Source organism: Tyto alba, unplaced genomic scaffold, assembly GCF_018691265.1.
Source record: "Tyto alba isolate M040663 unplaced genomic scaffold, T.alba_DEE_v4.0 Super-Scaffold_38, whole genome shotgun sequence".
Lineage (NCBI taxonomy): Eukaryota > Metazoa > Chordata > Aves > Strigiformes > Tytonidae > Tyto > Tyto alba.
The window spans coordinates 11,739,160-11,760,336 of NW_024881313.1; the positions used below are offsets into that span (position 1 = coordinate 11,739,160).

Genomic DNA, 21,177 nt, shown 5'->3' on the forward strand with positions numbered 1-21,177 from the left:
TGTTTCAGAGATGCTTTGATTTGTTGCATCTAAGGCTTAGGGTATTCTGCGATGCTACAAGGGAACTTTGTTTTGTAGCAGTTTATATTCATGATAGAATAATTTAAGCAGCAAAATTGGTTTTGTTATCAAATTTTGTTATTATTATGTTTTTGTTATTATTAAAAAATTGCATTTGTTATCAAAGTTTTTTGCGAATTCCTTTTGTCATTGTATTTTGTTTTGAAATGGTCTGGGCCCATATTTGCATTGTGTTGGATCTCTTGGTTTGCTCCACATTTGTAAGGTGCTGCCATTCAGTTACCAGAGACCCCAGGTGTTCTGGGATTGCCTGAGGCACCCTCACAGTCATTTAAACCCACTGTCACCATAGTTCACTGTAGCTGACATTCCTTTTTGCTTCTGGTTTCTCCTCTTGGGGGATAGTATTTGGAAAATGAAGCTTAGCAAAGGAATTTGTTTGTTGTGAAAAATTTGCCCTTGTAATCATAAAATTTCAAATTTGATAAAACAAAACAAAAATCCTAAAACCTTGCTCATCTGACCTCATCTTCGTAACTCCAAGACTTGTTTATGCTTCAAGCAAGGTGGAATTACTCCATTTTGTGTTGTGTCTCAAGACATGCCTAAGGGAAGGGGGAGAAGAAAAGACCTGGGGAAGAGGAAAGAAGGAAAAGAGAAAAAAATACAATAACACATATATGTGACAGTATTTACTGCCAAAAGACAATTCCAGTACTGAATTAACCAGAAATCAACCTTGGAGTCTTATCTCTGGAGCGTATTTAGGAAACTTCAACACATAATTGTTTCACTGAGATAGTTGGAAGAAAGCAAGGAAGAGGAGCTTATTAGGGTGTGTATTTAAAACTCATCCTTATTTACTGAGTCCATATTGTTTTTATGAGATGTCAGTGTCATTTTGCTAAATCCACTTTTAAAATTTTAGTATGTCATTTTGTTGACTGGTAAAATACTCTGAGCATGCTGAGATATAAATCCATAGCAAAGGAGTTCTGTTAAATGTATATTCAAGTCATATAATTTTATTTTATATAGTGTTCTTTTTTGAAATTTCTTTCTCACATCTTGTGTTAGTGCTTTGTATTAATGTATAAACCTCATACTATGGTTTGTATTCACTGTGTATTTGTTAGGTAGTGTTAATTTACCTTTCTACTTTGAAATCCTTGAAAACATGTATCATTTGTTTTCTCTTCCCTTCTTTGCCTTCTCCTTCCTTTCCTGTGTTCTTAATGGCCTAATCACACAAGGAGCAAAAAAGGTAACAGGAAAGAGGGAAAAATTTACAATCTTGTTACTGTTTGTTATGAATTGTCTGTCACCAGATAGCAATAATAAGCAACAGCTCACAGTAGTTTATAATGCTAACACTTGTGCTGCCTCAGTTTTGATGGCAACAAGTTTAGATAGAATGTTTGAAGTTGACTGCTTCCCCCTCATTTCAGGTGGAAGACCCACAAGTGGCGCAGGTGCCAGCTAGTACCTTGGTACGTACGCCAAGACAGTCCAGGAGCACATGAAACTTGTGGACCTGGGCTACAAGCCAGAGGTTAGACCCTTTGTTTCTGTCACTTATTCCTCAGAAATCTGTAGCTGCGCTGGTGTGGGAAATGTCTAAAATTTTAGTCACTATAACCTAAGATTAATTTGATCTATCTTCATGTGCATCTGCAAGGGAAAATATGAAATGCTGGTATGGTAGATTGCATCCTAACTCATATTTGGCAAATATTCATAAAATACAAGTTTATTTTTAAGTATAACTACCATGTTAGTCACTAATTTTATGATACTGTTTTTCAGTTTATTTCACCATCCTTACCTGAAACAAGTTTGCAGTGATGTTTGTGGAGAGTATGTTTTCAAAAAGAAGAATAAAAAGAAAGGGATGGGTGACTTTACATGCTTGTTTTAGTGAAAAAGGTTGTGTAAATTCACCTGTGAATATGTGACAGTTTTCATGTGGCAAGAATGTGAAGATATGTTTATGGGTACATCCCTTAGATGGAATATAAAACTTTTGCTCCCTGTAAGTTTTTGGTTGAAAATTTAGGATCAGAGAACCCTACAGTAATTTTGAGCTGGAAAGATGTTCTGGAGGTCTCTTGGTCCAACCCTTCACCCAGAGCAGGGCCAGTTTCAAAGTTAGATCTCACCCAGACTAAGGCAGGTAGCCCAGGGCCATGTCTCAACAAATTTAGATTATCTGCCAGGATGGAGATCTCAGAGAGACTCTGGGCAGTCGCTCTAGTACTTGTTCAGTCTAGAGCGGCTTTTTTTCCTAATACTTAAGCTGAAATTTCCCTTGCTGAAATTTGTGTCAGTGTCCCCTTATCCTTTCACTACATATCTCAGAGAAGTTTGGCTCTCTCTTCTCTATACCCTCTAATTAGGTAGTTGTAGAGAGCAGTGGGAGCACGAGATGCAGCATTTTGCATTTATACTGATAAAGTTCATTGCCAGCCCGTTTCTCCAGGCTGTCAAGGTCCTCTGAAAGGCAGCCCTACCCTCCAGGTAGGTACTGACTGCTCTGCTCAAACTGGTGTTGTCCCCAAACTTCCAGAGGATGCGTTCTGTACAGGTTGTTAAAGACTCTAAACAGAATTGGCACTGGAATTGACCACTGAGGTGCAGTGCTCTTAACCAGCTGCTATTTGGACTTCAAAATCTCTGACTCTTTGACCCCTATGATCCAGATATTCTTCCACCATTTCCATTTAATAGCAAATATTTTTACGTTCTAATCCAACTTTACTGTCACCTGTCTTCATAGAGAATTTTGCTGTTTTAACAGAATTGTGTACTTGACAGTTAAGTATGGTCAGGAGGAGGGGTTTTTTAGGTGCATTAAATAAATTCAGTATGAAAATAATGGCAGTCCCTTCTTATTGTGTTACAGTACTTGAATTGCTTTGAACTACTAGTCAACCCTTAATTCCAGGATGATTTTTTTCTTTTGCCTTTTCTGAGTGCAAACTCCTATCTGTTAAAACAATATTGGCTCAGCAGATTGTGGAATTTCTGAGCAAGGACACTGCTAACTGCAGAAGTGAAATGTTCAGGCCATTAACTTCCTTGCAGTATTAGAGGAGGTTATGGTATACTTAAAAAAGTCATAGAGTAAATCTTAAGCTAGTAACTCCTACCATTTACAAAGTGATACAGGAGATCAATTTAGGGCTTACCACAAAATGAAACCTGAAGGTATTGCCTGCTAATACAAAAGACTTCTGACTGTGGTAATTCTTTCAAAAGTCTATCCCTAATGCAATCCATTTCTAGCAGCTCTGAAGGATGCATTCAGATTACACACTGAGAAAATAGGATTTCTCTCTTTGACAGTAGGAATTCAGATAATACAAAATGTTGTCTTCTGTACTTGCATGGTAGTACCTAAATGTCTTGTCTTTGCCTCAGATTCAGTTAATAAAGATAGTTAACTGCAGTGCATGCAAATTGCTTTTTATTATTCTTGTGTGGCATAAGAATTTCTTTTTTTTTTTTTTTTTAACTGTAACTCCAGTCATGTGCAGTAAACACACATACAGAGTAATACATGATTTTGTAATTACTGGGCATATGGTTTTCAAATCTGGTAAAATAGACTGGCAGAATTTCCTCTGGAACTACACAGAGTTTGATCCTGTGAAGGATGATGTATTCAAGCAGTAGTCTTGTTCCTATAAACAGATAAAATGGAAGTAGCTCTCTAGTGTAATGTGGTCAAGTGGTAGGTTGAGCAATCTTTAATTAAGAACCCTCGGAGCATCTAAGCCTGAAGAAAGTGGATGATTTGGGTAGAATTCTGTAAATGTTTCTGAGATCAACTGTAAGAAAGGGAAGATTTTTGGTTTTTTTCTGCTTTTTATTGTCTATCCAGTACATAAATTTTATTGTAGAATTCACAGAGGAAGTTATATATCTTGGATAACCAAACATTATTTCTGCCTCAGTCCAAGTATTCTGATATGAATCTAAATACTGTCTAGTTTGCTGCAGTGGTGAAAGTTACAGGCATTAAAGGTTTTTTTGGCCCAATATTTTTCCCAATGATGTAAATGATGTAAATTAACATAAAATATAAGTTTCAAACACGGATATTTTATGTATCACATCTCAGTATTTTAATACCTAACAATTTGTTGAACATATCTTTTACTTTTGTGCTCAGTAATCTAAACTGGTATGCTGTAAGAACTAAATAAACTAGTACAGCTTTTCCTTAGATTAATAAAAGTAAAATATTTTCTGGTTTCTTGAACACCTTTACAATGAGTATGTCCTGGAAGTAAAAGGTGAATTTTTGCACAAAAGTAACTTTTCACTTTGGAAAACATACTTCTGCAATTCTAAAGATTATTAGTTGAAGTTTTATTCACTTTGCACTTTGAACGTGAATAGCATCTTTTATTTGTTTTGTATAGGTTATCTTCTAGACAAGGCATTAAGATATCCCCTTTCACCTCTTAGATTGAAAATTCTGCTCTAAAAATAGCCATGTGTGAATTTTCAGTGATGCACGTTATTTTATTTGGTCCCCTGCACAAGAGTTTATTTCATGCAAGGTGCTTGCTGAAGGCAGGCTGACGTGAAAGCAAGCATCTGCCTGACTGAGCTCTGTCCTGGACAGTGTTAGAAAGATTTCACCAGTTTCTGAAGGAAGACACTGGAAGAGGTTTTCTCCCCTCTCCATCCTAATTCTTGGCTCCCTCCTTATTACTTGGTTTCTTGTAAATAAAGTCTCTACAGGCAATGGAAAATTTTGCATTATAATATGTTCTTAAAAATTCTGTACTAGAAATCATTTATTTAAAGATTATTTTGTGATGTAGATAGAAAAAAGACTGAGCTACTACTGTGCAAGTCCATTAAATGACCCCCAAATCAGGAAATGCTGAATATTGAAATATGAAATCTATTTGGTATAACATTTTGATACTGCATTTATAATGCAATACTGGAATACAGATATTTTGAACAGTACATTTTACTGTTTATTGGTGACATCTGTAGAAATGTTTAGCATACTGTGAAAATTGTAGACATAGCAGCATTTCATTTTCAATTGAAAAAGTGTTCTCTCAAATTTTTGATGCTGTTTGTGGTAATTTATTTTTGATGACAAAGTGAAAGAATAATCTTACAGAAGTAATCTCAGCCCTTTGGTTTCCCCTGGATTGTCCTTTCATTTTGTGTCAATACTCAGTAAAGCAGGTAATTGCATTCTTGTACGTGGGAACAGTTCTCAGTTCCTCTCTTTCACTGCAAGGGGATATTGCCAGTGATATTAATTTGTCGTATTTCTGATCTGATCGCCTATGCACAAACACTGTAACACATAATGTTTTATCAAATCTGTTAAGAAAGAACAGGGATGTACACCAGGGAAAAGGCACATCTGACTATGCATTCATTAGCAGTTTATTTTGAACAAAATAGTCTGTTACTGTTCATATTTTAGTTAGAAAGATAGTTAAGACTGAAGGAAAAACTAGAAGATAGAAATCACTAAAAATGACTGGTTAGGTGTCTGATCTTAAGAGCCTATGAGTAACTAGAGCATATGCATGCCTTGCTTTATATCACAGATTTACTATTTATGTTTCCATTCTTCAGATTTTTTATCACATTGGTCTTCCTCAGCAGAAGAGATACTTGGGTGAATCATAAAGTTTAGAATTGTGATTCATTGTTAAAGACAGCTCTGTTTCTATCTGTCTTGTATAATGAAGGTTTTGTTATAAATCATGTCAGTTTAAATGAACATGTCACAAAATTACAACATGGGTCAATGCAGAGGTAAGAAAATAAAAGGGTTTGGTGGGTTTTGGTTTTTGTTTAAAGAAAATATTTTCTTTAGAATTTTCTAAAGAACAATGTTTTTTAATTATTCATGCAAATGATGGACAGGTACTTATATCTAAGCCTAAGCATAGTAACATAGCATTTAATACCTGAGCAGCAAATTCACTGTTGTAGTCATTAACCTTATTTCAGCAGGGCACATAGTCATGACAATTGTGTTGAATTTTTATGATGAATGAAAATTTGTAGTCATATCGCTAGTAAAATGCCTTTTAACAGTGGATAAGCAGGGCAGAAATGTATTAAAGAATTGCAGCAACTTAAGACTTCTAACTTTCTTTTGTACAAAATCCACAAGAGAGGATATTTCAGGTGCATCAGTAAGGAGTTGGAAACTTCATTTTGACTCTACCCAACAAGAACATGAAATGTAGAGAAAAGCCATACTTTACTGCAACAGCATTTATGTTGTATTTTCATAAGCTGTTTCTCAATTAACAAGAATAAATTGACCAGATGTATCAATGAGTCACCTGAAACCCAAGAGAGAGAGACACAGAGTGTTGGCAAATATAAAATAGAAAAAAAAATAAATAAATACAGAAACTAGAACGAGAGAGTAAATGCTTGATAAAGCCAGGCTACTAGTATATGATGGGGATGTGGGCTATGCAAGTCACTGAGAGGAACCTACTCCAGCTAGGATGTGAGGAGAATCATGGACTCTGGCAACTCTGTAAGAGTCAGAAATCAAAATCCCTTTATTGCTGATACAAGTGCGTTTATAAAACTTCCTAGCAACTGATCACACATAAACAGAAGGCTTGATTGGTTATATGCATTCTTCACATACTGTTCACATGCCTAAGACTAACATTTGATTGGTTACTACCCCCTGTCCATAATACACCCGACAATTCATTAGCTACAAGTTAGCTACTGCTATCCTAAGCCTATTGGTTAATTAAATCTTACAAGCACAAACACAATGTTCTATACACTTTTAGCTCAAGGTAGAAAACTTTCCACTGTTTAAGAAATGACCAGATGTTTCCCATCAACCATAGCCTGGCATGTTTTCTTCAGGCAGAGCTCAGCATCCTTATCTTGTTTTTCTGCATTCCTGTTTGCTACACCCAAGGCTTCTGGCCAACGAAGGTCAAGATGTTCTCATCATTCACCAGCTGTACAGCACTCTCAGTTCTTCTTCATCTTTTCGCATCCCTTTTGCGATATAGCCAAAGTCTTGCTCTTGTCCGACGTGGCCATTGTCCTCCAAAAACGATCCCACAAGGATGTACTAAAAGATACTTCTTTATATTTTTAAGGCTGACATTTGTTGGCACATAGATAACTTCAAAATAGTGTCCTGCTTAGTGAGATGGATTAATGTACGATGTTTGAAATTGTGAACAACTTAGGCAGGTATGTGTTATGTTATGGTCATATCTTAAAAAAAAATCTGTGTTGGTAAACCTCAGCTCCAGTGACATCTGAAAGAACTTAGAAATTCAGTTCAAATTCCTTTTGAGTTGGATAGCAAAGCCTAGGAAACTTGCTAAAAAGGCTTGCTTTGCAAGTAGATTCTGCAGATCTAAGTAGTGCTTGTTGGACTGCATCCCAATGCTGGTGAAGAGGACATGTAGCAGATGAGAAGCTCGAGTGCCCAAACTGCAATGGCCTAATCACATCATGATGTATATGGATGGATGCACATGGCAAGGGCTATCCCAGTGACCAAAAAGAAGTTTGCAAAAGGATGCACAGCCTGCAGTCCTTGCCACCATAAATCTTCCTCAGAGTTCTGTAGGAGGAATGGGATTAAAATCGTGAAATCTGACAGCATATTTTTTAATAGCAGGAGGAAAGTTATTTGTAAAATTTAAGCAGAAGCTTAAGGAACCTGGATGTCAGATAAAATATCTGGATAGCTGTACTTGATGTCGTTAGGAGCTGGCCATTATTAAAGAGCTGATCCCAAGCTTGCACTATTCTTCATTTGAAGTGCATATGTAGAGTTATTTGAAAGACAATGGAGCAGGGAATCAGAGGAAGCTTCCCAGGATGGCTGGGAACACACGAGGAGGCCTTGCAGGCTTGTTTGAGCTGCGGGAAGGCTTGCAAGGAGAACTGGTGGTCAAAAGCCCTTTCCTCTGTGTCTAAGCATGGACAGCAGCCTCCCTCTCTGGGTATCACTTAGCGTGGTGAGAGGATTTGCTTTCGTGGTGTTTTCACGCCCTTATTGAAAGCACAGGAAAGGAGAAAAAATCGTGAAGGAGTGCTACTCCTTCATGGAGCTATAAACTACGATTTTAATGTCTTCAAGACTTAACAGATGAGAAGGACTTATTGCCTGGTTCATATTTTAGTCACTGCAAAGGACAACGGGCAGCTTCAGGTTTTGTACTGAAGTAAGAATTTGGACAACAGTGCTCAGGAGCAGAACAAGACAGAACAAGATCCAGAATCTTGAGACAATTTTATTTGGCAAAAACACATTGTTATTCTCTTTGGTGTGTAAAGAACACCCAGGTTTGTATTTTCACAATATTATTGGCATATGTGTCTTCTTAAGATACTTCACGGTAGAAACATTTAATCATGGAGTGTCTAGTCTTTCATGTCCCACCGAAAAAAAAATAAGCATAGATGAAATCATAGCCTGGGCAGCATTGATAGTAGGGGTAAGAAAAGTTAGTGTGCTGAAATAATTCTTGCCTTTCTAGAAATGAAACAGAATATTTCTGTTGTTAAAAATACTTAACAATTGAAAAAATGGTATCACAAGAGTGTTGTAAAACAAAGGATGCAGAGCACATTCCTATATAAAATAAATTTTAGATGTAGGGGTCACTGAATCTCACATCTGAGAGAAATCTCAGTGAAGTATACTAATGATGGTAACACTGGCAAGGTTTTTATACAAACCCACGCATAACAATACTTGTTAAAATGCAGTCTTAGTGTTTCCTTATGCCAACAGCAAATATATGAGCCTGTAGTCCCCTGTGGCCTGGTGGAAAAAATGCTATCAGATAAAGTTTTAATTACATCAAAGTCCCTTGTCTAGAAAATTTAGACTGCCATTTATTTCATACCTGTCTTCTGGGAGATAATAATTGTTAAATACCAAAACAACTTAGTAAGTGAATGGTTTCCATGCTAAATTTGATTTTTCTCTTAGCTGTAGTCTTGTTTTATGTTTTCACTTAACAATTACTTGGGCTTGCTTCAGTAATAGAAGAAGCATGCTCTTTCTGCTTACTGCTAATGTCTGTAATAAATACAGCGTGGTTGTAAAGGCAAAATAATTAGTCTGGCACCTCGTGGCTTTGTAGTAGTTGAAGATACTTCTCTGTATAGTGAGTTAATCATTGATCTCGATGACTTTTACAGAGTATAATTAAAGAACCATGGATTTGATCAGAGAGGCAGGGAATGAGTTTGCCCAAATTAGGTTGTGAGGAAAAAGTAACTCCACTAACAGGAAGAGCATTTCAGATGTCAAGTAAGACATTTACCTGACAAAAAAATAATGTATTAATGGAATGTATACAGTTGTCAAAATCCCTGCTATAAGTAATGGAAAAATACCCACTCTTCAAAAGCCACAAGGAATATAAACCTTTCAAATTGATATTTGAATCTGTAGAATAGCAATAAGAAAATGGAATATAGAGCGAATCATCCAGATCTTGTCAGCTAGAAGTAACATGAATAGTTATGGACAGCCACTGTGAAAATTAAGATTCAGGAATTGATTTAGTATGCCAGGCTGTCCTCTAATTTGTGTTGTTATTAAGGTGAAATATTTAGGTCTCAAGAATGAAGTTTTCCTGCTTTGATTGCTACAGTGCAACTGACAGTTAATCTGGGAAAAAACCCTAAAGTGTTAATTCTCAGGGGAGCTTCTCACCTGGGTCTGCTTGATGTAAATTAGATGCACTGACATGAGTCTGAAAAAATTTATGACAGAGTGGATATCTGTCCACAGAATAATGTTTAATAACCAAGAAAGATGAGGGATTGAATGTTAGCTTTAGAAAAACTCAGTTTAACTAGAAAGAAAGAATCTTCTTCAGTGGACAGTGTTTATGGCCTGACAAAAGACTAGATGGAGAGTTAGTATCTAAAATAGGTATTAAACTTAAGAAGGTTATTAAAAGTTATTGGGTTAATCAGTGGACCGTCTTTCACCTCTCATCTAAGTTTACTTTTCATTGTTAAAAATGGTGGCCTATATCTCCCTGAGAACTCAGTGAAGATAATGCAGTTAGTTTTGATGATGCATGCACGTGCCAAGGTCAAACTCAAAATAGAGGATTTCGGTTTGACCTCTGTGAATTTCCACATGGTAGAATTAGTCAGAACTGTGTTTTTACCCCAAGGAAAACAATGTGTGTTATTAGCAGAGAAGAGTATGACACAAAAATCCAAAACAATAACCTAGCTTTGTATTGGAAGATACTGGTTTGACTTGTGTTTTTCCAAAATATTTGTGTAATATTAGAAATCCCATAGTAATGTATAGTTAACATATCCTTAAAATAGTTGTGTAGATTTTCAATTTTTACAAAATTGATTTTGCTCATTGAATCAGAATAATTATATCTGAAGAGAAAAAGGATTTCCTTGCATAAACTATGCAAATAATAGTAGGATTTGACAGAATAATTGTATTAGACAATGTACAGCTGGACAGTCCCTCAATAAGCACAACTTAATGCAGTACTGAGCCTATTACAAACAGTGCTGGCGGCCCTGCTCAAAAGGGCAGTCAAGGATCAGGGAAGTTGTTTGCTTAGTATCTCTGGAAAAACAAATATTCCTCTCTTTTACAATGTTTTACCACAGACACATAGCAAAACCAATTCACTTAGGACCTTTGGACGTGTTTTAGTAGGCCAAGAGGGTTGAAATGAACTATGTGGGTCATCAAGTTCAGCTTCCAGTAGTTATCATGAGATAGAAATTTAGTTTAGAACTGTCAGACAAAAAAGCTTTTTGTAGAAATCATAGGTTGCTAAACCTTTACAATTTCCTTACAGCAATCTAAAAAAAAAAAAAAAAAACAAACCACCAAAACTTCCTCAACTATTATTCCTTTTTCCTCCAGGAGGAAATAGTCATTCATAACCAATTTTTTGTTTTATTTTGAAACTTTGTATTCAAACCCCATTTTTCTTCAACAGTTGAACTTGATTATGCCATAATAGTTTGGTTTGTAAAATTTACATTTTTTTCAATTCACATACCAATAAAACAGTTATTGTCAGTACAATTGAAGTGCTATGCTTAAATTATGTAGTGGAGTGTAATATAAAACATTATATTCCCTCATGATATATTGTGTTTAGATGCAATGTTACTGCAACAATTGGTGACCCAAATTACTTTCAGTCATTATGGGATACTACATCTACTGTGTGCTGTCAGATGCCAAGAAGTATAAAAATAATTCTATTGTGTAAACAAACAACTAGAAGTTTCCAATCTCGTTACTGTATAAGTTTTATGTTGTTTCGGGCAAGGAAATAAAGTTAGATTTACTAAGCTTAGGTTAGAGTAATAGATAAGCAACCATCCTAAAATAAAATATTAATGAGAAACAATCATAGAGCACTGTTAGACTATGTTAATGAAACAGCCCTATTCTTTGTAAATCCTTACGTTCTAACTGCTTCCTTTTGTGCCACCTGAATATTTATTTTTTCTTATAAGTAAGAAATCTCCATTCAGTACATGGCTATCCTGTTATAAGTAGTTGTACTCCTCGTTGTCTGATACTCCACCACTAGCAAACATGTTTTGTCCTTCAACCCTTTTTCAAGATTAAAAATTGCTGAAGAACATCAGGAAGCAATACTGTTGTGTTTAAGTGGTATCCAGAACTCAAATATGTTTCTAAATGTCATGTCTATCCCTTTTTCTAAAATACATGCTGCTGATAAAATTTTATAGCTTATACACTATTTAGCTACTTAAAATGGTATTACATTTTTAATGTCTGAGTTACAGTCTGTATCTGCAGGAAAAAATAATAATGTAATAAGTGGTATAACAGGTGTGGATAACATGGTGCAACCTTTATAATAATTACAGTTGTCTGCAATATTTTTTTTTTCCCCCGGTAAGTCCCGATAAATATTAATTTAAACAGAATCTTTAAAAAGTCACAAATGTCAACTGTATTCATTCAAGGTATGACTGATTGCAAATATTAGGTGGTTGTATAGCTATTCTGGGCTTTCAGTGTGATTTTGTGGTAGAATATTGTAAACTTACTAAATTGAATAGAGACATTCATGAAAAAAATGCTGAGTTGAACTCCATCCCTTTTTGCTTCCAGCAATTACTTGTCGAAGACAAGACGGAGGACAGGCTGACATCAGTGAATGCCTTAAATACTCTGGTCCATTACCATCCTTAACACAGACGTGCCAAATTCCCTGCCAAGATGACTGTCAGTTTACTAACTGGTCAAAGTTTTCTTCCTGTAATGGAGACTGTGGAGGAGTCAGGACAAGAAAGCGCACTCTTGTTGGTAAGAGTAACCAGATACATAATGCATCTTTTATTAATTATTGCTACTGTTTTGATTAAAACCTGCACTGTTCTGAGGTTCCCTTATGACAAGAAAGCAACATTTGTCATCATGTCAGAAAGCACACCCAATGTCACTGCCATGCTCTATATGGTGGAACAAAAAAATAACCCCTCAGGAGAATAAATAAATTCCTGACATATGTCTCAGATTCCTGATCATGGGGAAGTGGCTAGAGAGAAGATGGGAGAACATAGGAGGCCAGGATTTCTTATAGATGGGGTGCACATAGTAAACAGCAAAGCAGGCCATTTCTTTTCCTGACAGGCAAGTCAGCATTGTCTGTACTTCTAGGGAGGTCAAAAATGAAAGCAGCAAAATTAATCAACAATCCAATCCAGTACAAGGAAACAAAATAAAAAAAAAAAAAGAAATTACCTGCATTTTTGTTGAGCCCTGTGTTATCTTTTCACAAAAAGGGGCACAACTGTTTGCTGTTTAAAAGGTTTTCACACTGTGTTTATTCCAAACCCTGATTCTGCACCCTGCTTCTGTATATAAAATGGGAAGAGAGCTTGGTGGGTTTTGGTTTATGATTTGTACAGAATTATGTCCTTGAGATTATCAATTTGTGCTAAGCATTTAACATAAATATTAAATATAAATATAAGAGGCAGACCTTTGAGGTTACACTCTCAAGCAGTTTCTCAGATCTACAGCTCAAAATAAAGCAACTGTATTTTACTGGTAGTTTTCAGGCAAGTGTTGGACAATTTAGTGAATGCTGAAAATCATGTAACTCACAAACACTACCTGATTGGCTTAATGGTGTAAAAAGCTAAAGACCTTGGCATCTTCAGCATGATGTAGGTAGCATGAGGCACTCAGAGAAGTCTTGGGGTAGGAAATCTTTTCACATCACTCTCAAATCACTTTCAGTCCCAAGCAAGGTTAAACAACTTTAATTCTACTAAGATAAGAAACTAGATTTTGAAAACTGACAATGAAAACCAGAGTGTCCATCAACTCTAATAATTTGTCTTGATTTATGTGTGTTTTCTCAGCTAAGAGTTTAGGGAGCAAGTCTGCAATTTGGTTTTATTCCTCAGCAACCATGATTTCATGCACAAGCCATGTTTTACCAGCATTGTCCAACCAGACTGAATTCTTACCAGATTGAATTAGGTCTGTTTTCCTTGTTTGTTTTCCTTTTTTTTTTTTTTTTTTTTCCTTTTACACTGAACTGTAAAGAGAAAAAAAAAAAAAAAAGTTGAAAACCCCCTGGAGCTTCCAATAGAAAACCTTTTAATAAAAAATCTAGTGAAAGTGGATTATTTATTTATTTATTAAAAAAAAAAAAAAAAAAAAAAAAACAACTGGTAACAGACCAATCAACAATCACCTCTCCTTAACAGGATCAGGTGTTAACTCACTTGCATTCCTCTTCCTACTTCTGGTCTTGACTACACCAGAACTCCCCTCTCAGATGGTGTTTTGGTGCATTTAGAATTACTATGGCAGCTGTGTGCTTTTCAGCCTCTTGCTATAGATGATCATTTTAATCCTTAAACTTTTGTTTATCCCTTTTGAACTTCTTAGTTGCAGTCTTGAATGTCAGATTTATGATTTAGCGAGTCCTTTCCATGGCTTAATGTTTGCTCTCCAAGTTCTTTGTGTTCTCCATTCTTCCATTGCCTTCACAGCAGCTCAGATCATCACATGAGGCAATATATTGCTTAATTTTCTGTCTTATTTCATGACACAACTAAGAATGCTCTTTGTGTAACTTGAAACCTCTTGAGGTTTTATTTAACAGTAAAAACTTTTTCCAGTGATGTCCAGACCTTTGCCACAAACTTATTTGTTCCATGTGATGGACACCCTTCCACTTTGAAATATGTTTTTCTTCAACTTCTTTTAATCTGTTTTATTTGTGGGATTTTTTTTTTTTTGGTTAGTTGGTTGGTTGGTTGGGTTTTTTATTTCTTCTGCATGAAATGAAGATGAAAAAAATATGCCCTGCTTCTAAATTATAACTGAAACCTCAAGAGTGAGACTTGGCCTCTCTGACAGCACTATTTGCCAATTAGTCTGTATTGTCTGTGTTGGAGGAAAGCTAGCTAAGGGGGAGTGCCCATTAGCAGCCTCAGAAAGAATGTGGTAGGATCCAAGCCCTATCCCCCGCTCCATCCCCCGTAAATCAGACCTGTGGACAATGAATAATTCATGATCTTCAAGAAGGCTCAGTGTGACTGTTTTATAACTCCAGTGAACTTTATCCAAGGTTTTCTTCCACGAGGGAACAAATACCCTGACTAACAATATTTTTTATTTTAAAAACAAAGCAAAAAGAACAGCTTCTTTTACCACACTATTAACACTTTGAGGTACTTTCCTGTCCTGAGTTAAGTTACACCTTCAAACTTGCTAAGGCTGTGGTATGTGCTTTACTGTATTCTGTGTGGCAATGTGTAGCCCAGGCTAACACATAAAAATGACTTAGAGTGAATTCATAATTATGGTGAAAATGAGGAGAAGTGTGTTTTTAGTATGAAGATATGTTGTCAAAATAAAGATAAAATTTTCTTCAGGTACCTTTTTTCTATTCTAAATTCAGGCAGTAGTAAATACAAACACTAAGGGTGCTGCAAAGTTGTGGGTGGTACCTTGTTTTGAATAGCAAGGAAAATACTACAGAATATTAATCCACAGTAGTAACAAGCACTTTTAAAACTACTTCTGCAAAGAATTCTACATTAATATATATGATCTGTCTATAATGAGATGGAAAATTGAGCAAACTTTACTAAAGAGAAGATTAAAAATAGATTTAATGGGAAGTGGGAGGTGAGTGGACGGCTGTGCTGAGTTGAGGAAGGATAACAAGGAGAGATCTGAAAAGAAACAAAGTCACAGAAGGAGCTTATTCTATTGGAAGGGAAGAACGGTGATTATTAGCAAACATACAATAACAGGTGATGAAATTAAGGAATTCTGACATTTTGAAATAAGGTGCTACTGTAGCAAAGACACGTTACTTCCTTCTGCAATTTCCTTTAACTTGAGAAAGTTTTTTCCAGACACATTTTTTTTTATTGGACTGCACACTGCTGATGAAATAGGAGAAAAAGTGTATATTTGTTTAATCACTTTTTCAAACTGTAGTCCCCAAGCACTTCTATCCAAAGTACATATAAAAATATGGCTTTATTTTAAAAGATTTTACCTTTGTGCAAATTGTAGGCATCCATTACTTTAGAAGTTAAAGTTATTAACCTAAATAAATAAAGATTAATGTAAGTAGTTTTAGGCATGTGTATTTGATTGTAAGCACTTGTTACAGAAGTCTAAATGAAATTTTTGGGGTGATGTAAACGAATACAAACTTTTTAAAATATTTATTTCTTCTTTCTAGGAAAAAGTAAGAAAAGGGATAAATGCAAAAATTCTCAGTTGTATCCTCTGATTGAGAATCAGTTTTGTCCATGTGACAAGTACAGTGCTCAGCCTGTGGGAAATTGGTCAGATTGTATTTTACCAGAGGGTAAACTGGAATCATTGCTGGGAATGAAGGTACAAGGAGATGTTAAGGAATGTGGACAAGGCTATCGTTACCAAGCCATGGCATGCTATGACCAAAACAATCGACTTGTGGAAACATCACGATGCAACAGTCACGGTATTTAGAAACCTCTTTTCTTTCATGCCTTTACTTATCTGCTTTATTTCATTTAACATAATCTGTGCACAGGTAGAATTAGGAGGTTAAACTTTGTTGCTTAGGCTGCATTTTATCTCAAGGTACTTCCAAACCCAGAACACGTTTTTGCTGACTCACAAAATAGCAAACTTAATTTTTACTGATTACTACAGTGCAATATTTAGAAGTAAAATCATGGTTAATTACTAACTAGATAAAGTAATATCTTGGTGTTTTTTCTGATAACTGTACCTGCAAAATTGAAAATAAAGGTATTTCAAAGGGTCAGATCATCAAAAAATAAACAGCATAGGATTATTTTAGAAAGGCTGAAATTATTTCCACATATTCCTTAGATAGCTTTTATCTCCTTAAATAACCTTATCTCTACCGTTTGCTCTTCAGAAAATTCACAGGCATGCACTGACCTGAGTTTAACTGCACACACTATCTCTTTGTAATTGTCATGTGTAAAATTAGGATGTTTAAAGACTTTATAATTGTATTCACATTCCTGCCGGAGGGAACAGTGTTCCCTTCATAAAATGGATGCATCTGTAATGTTAGGATCAAAACTGGCACTTTCTGATTTTCAGTGATCCAGAAGTGTGCTAATTTACATCACTGGAGTTTTTGTGTTCATTTGTTTTCCTGCTTGCAGTGCAAAATTGTATCTGAGCTATTGGTATGAAAAGCTAGCTGGATGCTAGTCTAAGTGCCATTAAAAGGTCAATGTAAGCTTAATTTGTATATGTATTTGATTTTCTAATGTTAAAATAAGATAACAAATTTCATTTATTTACTTGGATAAAGTTAAAATATCTAATCAAAGAAATTAAATGACTTAAGAGGATTTTAATTAGCACTATTAATTAATGTTTAGAGCTATGATAAATTTGAAACTAAATGTATCAAGCCAAGATGTAGCTGTAACATATCTTTGTGATTCAATGGAAAAGTGAGCATTCAGATTAATATCTCAAAGCAAAGCTGCAAGATAATTTTGTGAAGAATTTTCTCCCATATTGACTTTTATTCAAAATCATCTTTTGCTATAGATAACTCATATTGAAATATAACTTTGTATAAATACATCTGAATGACAAACTCTAAATCCTAAGCTCTCATGGGACAGGAAATCTCTTTTTCTACTCTGAGCGTGTTCTTTAATTCTGTTCTCAGCTGTTTGGGTTGAAAGTCTGCAAAGATTTAGTTTTATTCTTTTGTGTAGTCTGAAGAGGATATGCTGCACTTGTTTAGTCTGAGAAGGACCACTTGCCATCTTTGTAGTACCAAAAGATGCAGATACATCTAACTACCAGCAGTTGTGTGAGCACAGATCTGCCTGGACTGGGTGGTAGTTGTCCTGAGGGAATTAGAAAGCTCCTCAGAAAGCTGGTAGGGAATGCTGAAAAAAGTGTCACAGAACAATCTGAATTGTTCAGAAAAATATCTGTTGATGCTTTTTAGAATTTATGTGACACTATCTTAGAAATTAGTATTCTTTCAGCATTAAGTCCAGAGTGACCTTTGGAAAGTGGAAAATTATAAAAGAATTTCAGTCTGTGGGAAACTAGAGGGACTGATGGCCTATTGCCAGTCAGTTTTCATTGACTTGAAGAATGGAGACTGTCAGGTTTTGTGTCAACGGCCAAGGGAGGATACATGAGGGAAGAAGCTGTCTGTCCAAGAGCAAATTATGGGTGTTGTATGTGGTAGGTAACAATCTGCTTGCAGTAGCTTGCAAAAAGAGGTGGGAACCCTTTCTTTGTGTAGATTGAGCATGGACATAGATGCTTTCAAGCCCTGATAGTGCACATCGAGGTACAATTACATTGCAAGAATCAGAGAGATATGAAAGATGAATAAAAAATGGAAAAAAAGTATATTTTCAACCATCTTTATTTACCCTGTTATAACTCTTCGTGATAGCAATTTCTAATCTAATGGACTTTACCAGTGATTATCACCTACACTCACAGTGATCACAATGAATGATACCAGCAGAAAAGCTACTAACAATATATTGTTATACCTACTATAGCCAGAGCCACTGTTCACATGCTATTAGTATTAGCAGACTCCAGAGACAACCTTCTCAAAACACAATATAGCATTTCTTTGTTTTCTTATTTCTTTCTACAGATCCATCACATTTTTCTCGCAGGAGATTTGAAGTCTTTTTTAGCTTTCTTTGTAAAGTGGGAATATTTGTGAGTCATTACTATATTCATTGTAGGTTTGGAAGCCTGAACCTTTTGTTTTTTTCAGGTTGTTTTATTTTGAATCCTTTAGATCAGTTTATGGAAGTGTCTGGTTCTTTGATTATTTTTTCCCCCTTTTTTCATTACCTGATTTTGATAGCGAAGCACAAAGCATCTGTGTGTGTTTTCTCATCAGTTCCGTTTGAGGGAGCAAGTACTTTCATCTTGGTCCGTGGTGTAGTGTGTGGGCAGATGAAGCTTAGAACTGTTGTTGAACTAATCCTGCATTCCTTACTCTTCCTGACATTGTTTAACAGGAATTTCAGGTGTACAGGGAATGAGGTATCTAACCTAACTTTGATGGTAAGGAATTACACTCCTGCTAAGGAATATGTCAGTAAAATTATGGTTTCCTTTCCAGTAGCTCTTCTAGAACAAAAATCTGTTATTGATAGCTGTTTTACATACACGTAGTACAGACTATTTCTAAGGCTTTGTCATGGTTCTTGTCAGATTTGTTGTATAGGACTCTGTACGGCTGCCTTCTGCCTCCGATGTTTTGCTGTCAGATCCAGAGACCTGCTCTTCCCCTTGAGGGTACTGAGTAGTGTTGAACGCAATTTATTGTCTGCCTTTAGCATTTTGCCAGGTTTACCATGCTTTTACAGATACAAGATATAGACATTTCACTCTAATTTCAGTATATGTTGGCTGCCTTTTCTGAATATCTGCTTTGTATTCATGGATTACATTCTGATGATTTGCTTTATTTTCCTCAACATGTATAAAATTCTGTTTGGCCAGTTAAATCTTATTTTATATCTTGCCAGTATTTATGATGTTTTTGTTGTTATTCTCATGCCCTCAGTGTATGACAGTTCTCCAGTTTAGTATCATCTCTAGATTTCAGTCTGCTGTTTGTTTTTATCTTTAAGAACAAACATAAAAGCTGTATTATGACAAATCAGCAGGGGACTTCCCTGGTATCACAATAGTTACCCCACTTGCTAACAAATAAAAGTGCCTTGTAGCTTCCCATCAATCTGCTTTTAGTTTTTCAAGCTAAACTTGACAGGACTCATAATTCAAGCCTGCTTGGGTTATGTTTGTAAATTCTAAGAGTTGCTTATTTCCCTATGGAAATAATAACACTGAATTTTTCACTAATTTTGTAAGCGATCCAAAGAAGAGTTGGGTTTGTCTGCTATTTTATATACTTTATTCAGAGATCTGTTTTTCTCTTAGTTCCTGTAAGTCTGTTAATTCTTTTTCAGGTAGTAAAATATGTAATCACAGTTTTTATGGGATATGATTTGGCAAATTATCTTGGACCATTATTTAAGGGAAGATGTTTCCTGTGCAGTGTCTAGCTTTTACTTGAACTTTTTTTATCTCCTGATGCTATGAGATCACAAGTTGGGAAATGGGGATAATTGTACTTCTTCACCTGTGACAATATCCTATAAATCTGACAAGAGGAACAAACTACACCCACACTGATGTTATTAATATATTATGGGATATGTTGTGTGATATGCTAAAATGGCACAAGAAACTCAAATTGTGAGACTGTAAAAAGTTTTATGTAAATACTGCCATGTAAATTTATGAGGCCATGAACAGGTCACTGTTGCAAGTCATGCTGTTTTGAGTGGGAGAAATCAGAAGACAGATCTGCTCTGCAGTGCTAAAAAATTCATAAGCTGTTTATTTTGCAAAATGTTGTGTCCTTATAATCAAAATTCAGTTGACTTACTCAGAAGAGGAAAGGTACACAGCAGCAGAAGAATAAATACTTAAGAGCTCTTTTTACTGCTTGACACATCTGATTTTAAAAAAAATTTTAGAAGAGTTAACTAACAGTTTCACAGACACCAAGAAGCTAAAGGTAGGATGCAACACAAGGAAGGCCCTAAATTAGTAAACCCATAAGAGGATTCTTCTGATAATCTTTGAAATTTTGGGTGCAGTTATAAAGTCCCAAGTACAAACAAGTTTCTCAGAAAGACAGGCGTGACCGTAACAAAAAAGGAAAGGCAAAATATGGTTAAATAAATCTGCTGTTACTGCTAGGTGAGAACACTGGAGAAGCAGAGGGCAGAGTTCGTCTGAAGAGGGTCCGTAGCTTTCTGTAGGTTAACAGGTGCTTCAAAAGAAATCCCAGACTAACAGCTGAAAATAGACCTAAGTTTCAGCTGCAGAGGGATAAGGTGGTTTTTTTTTTTATTTTATTTTATTTTTTATCTGTGGGTTTTTTTTCAGTATTATATATGCCTAATATTTTGATTTTTCTTTAAAAAATATTTTGTTTCAAATTTGAGCTAAATTTATTGATAAAAGACTTAGCACCATTTATCAGTCATTTGAAATATTCTGCCACTGGTATTTTTCAGCATACCAGTTCTGTGGAGTGGGCAGGAGCTATCAGCTGACAGCTGTCAGCAGATGTGGTAATGTCAGCTAAAAGTGATAACTGAGCTGTTGTTTACCTGTTTTCCTTAATGGAAGACACATAAATTGCCCTTTCTTTGGTTCCTGCTTTGTTTCAGTTCTACACAGGTAATTTTGCTGGAGAAATACAAAAATGTATAGTTTTCTTGACAGTCAAGTGTAAGATGGGGTTTCTTCTATTAAAAAGCAGCAGTTGTTTTTCATAGCTTTATCCCTGTCATCACTAGTGTACTGGAGTTCTGTGGATAATGACATGTGTCTTCCAACAATCTGTTTCAGTGTGTCTGCGAAAAAAAATTGAGTCACTTAATGGCCCCTTTAAACTGTACCTTCGAATTTTCATGACAAAAAATCAAAAGCAGTCCACTGTCATGCTTATGAATGACACTATTTACTCCTCAGTATTTCATTTTCCTCCATCAGTTATCAGTTATGAATGATGACCCACA

At 35.6% G+C, this 21,177-nt stretch overlaps 1 protein-coding gene across 4 annotated transcripts in view; it reads left to right on the forward strand.

Annotated features, from left to right (window-relative positions):
* Positions 1-21,177, forward strand: part of THSD7A (thrombospondin type 1 domain containing 7A) — a 290,606-nt gene that overhangs the window by 223,523 nt on the left and 45,906 nt on the right. For all 4 annotated transcript variants that reach the window (XM_032991409.2, XM_042801868.1, XM_032991407.2 and 1 more), the window contains exons 13-15: positions 1,470-1,573; positions 12,179-12,373; positions 15,789-16,052. In XM_032991409.2, the coding sequence (XP_032847300.2) occupies positions 1,470-1,573; positions 12,179-12,373; positions 15,789-16,052 (563 nt within the window). The remainder of the gene's footprint in view (positions 1-1,469; positions 1,574-12,178; positions 12,374-15,788; positions 16,053-21,177) is intronic.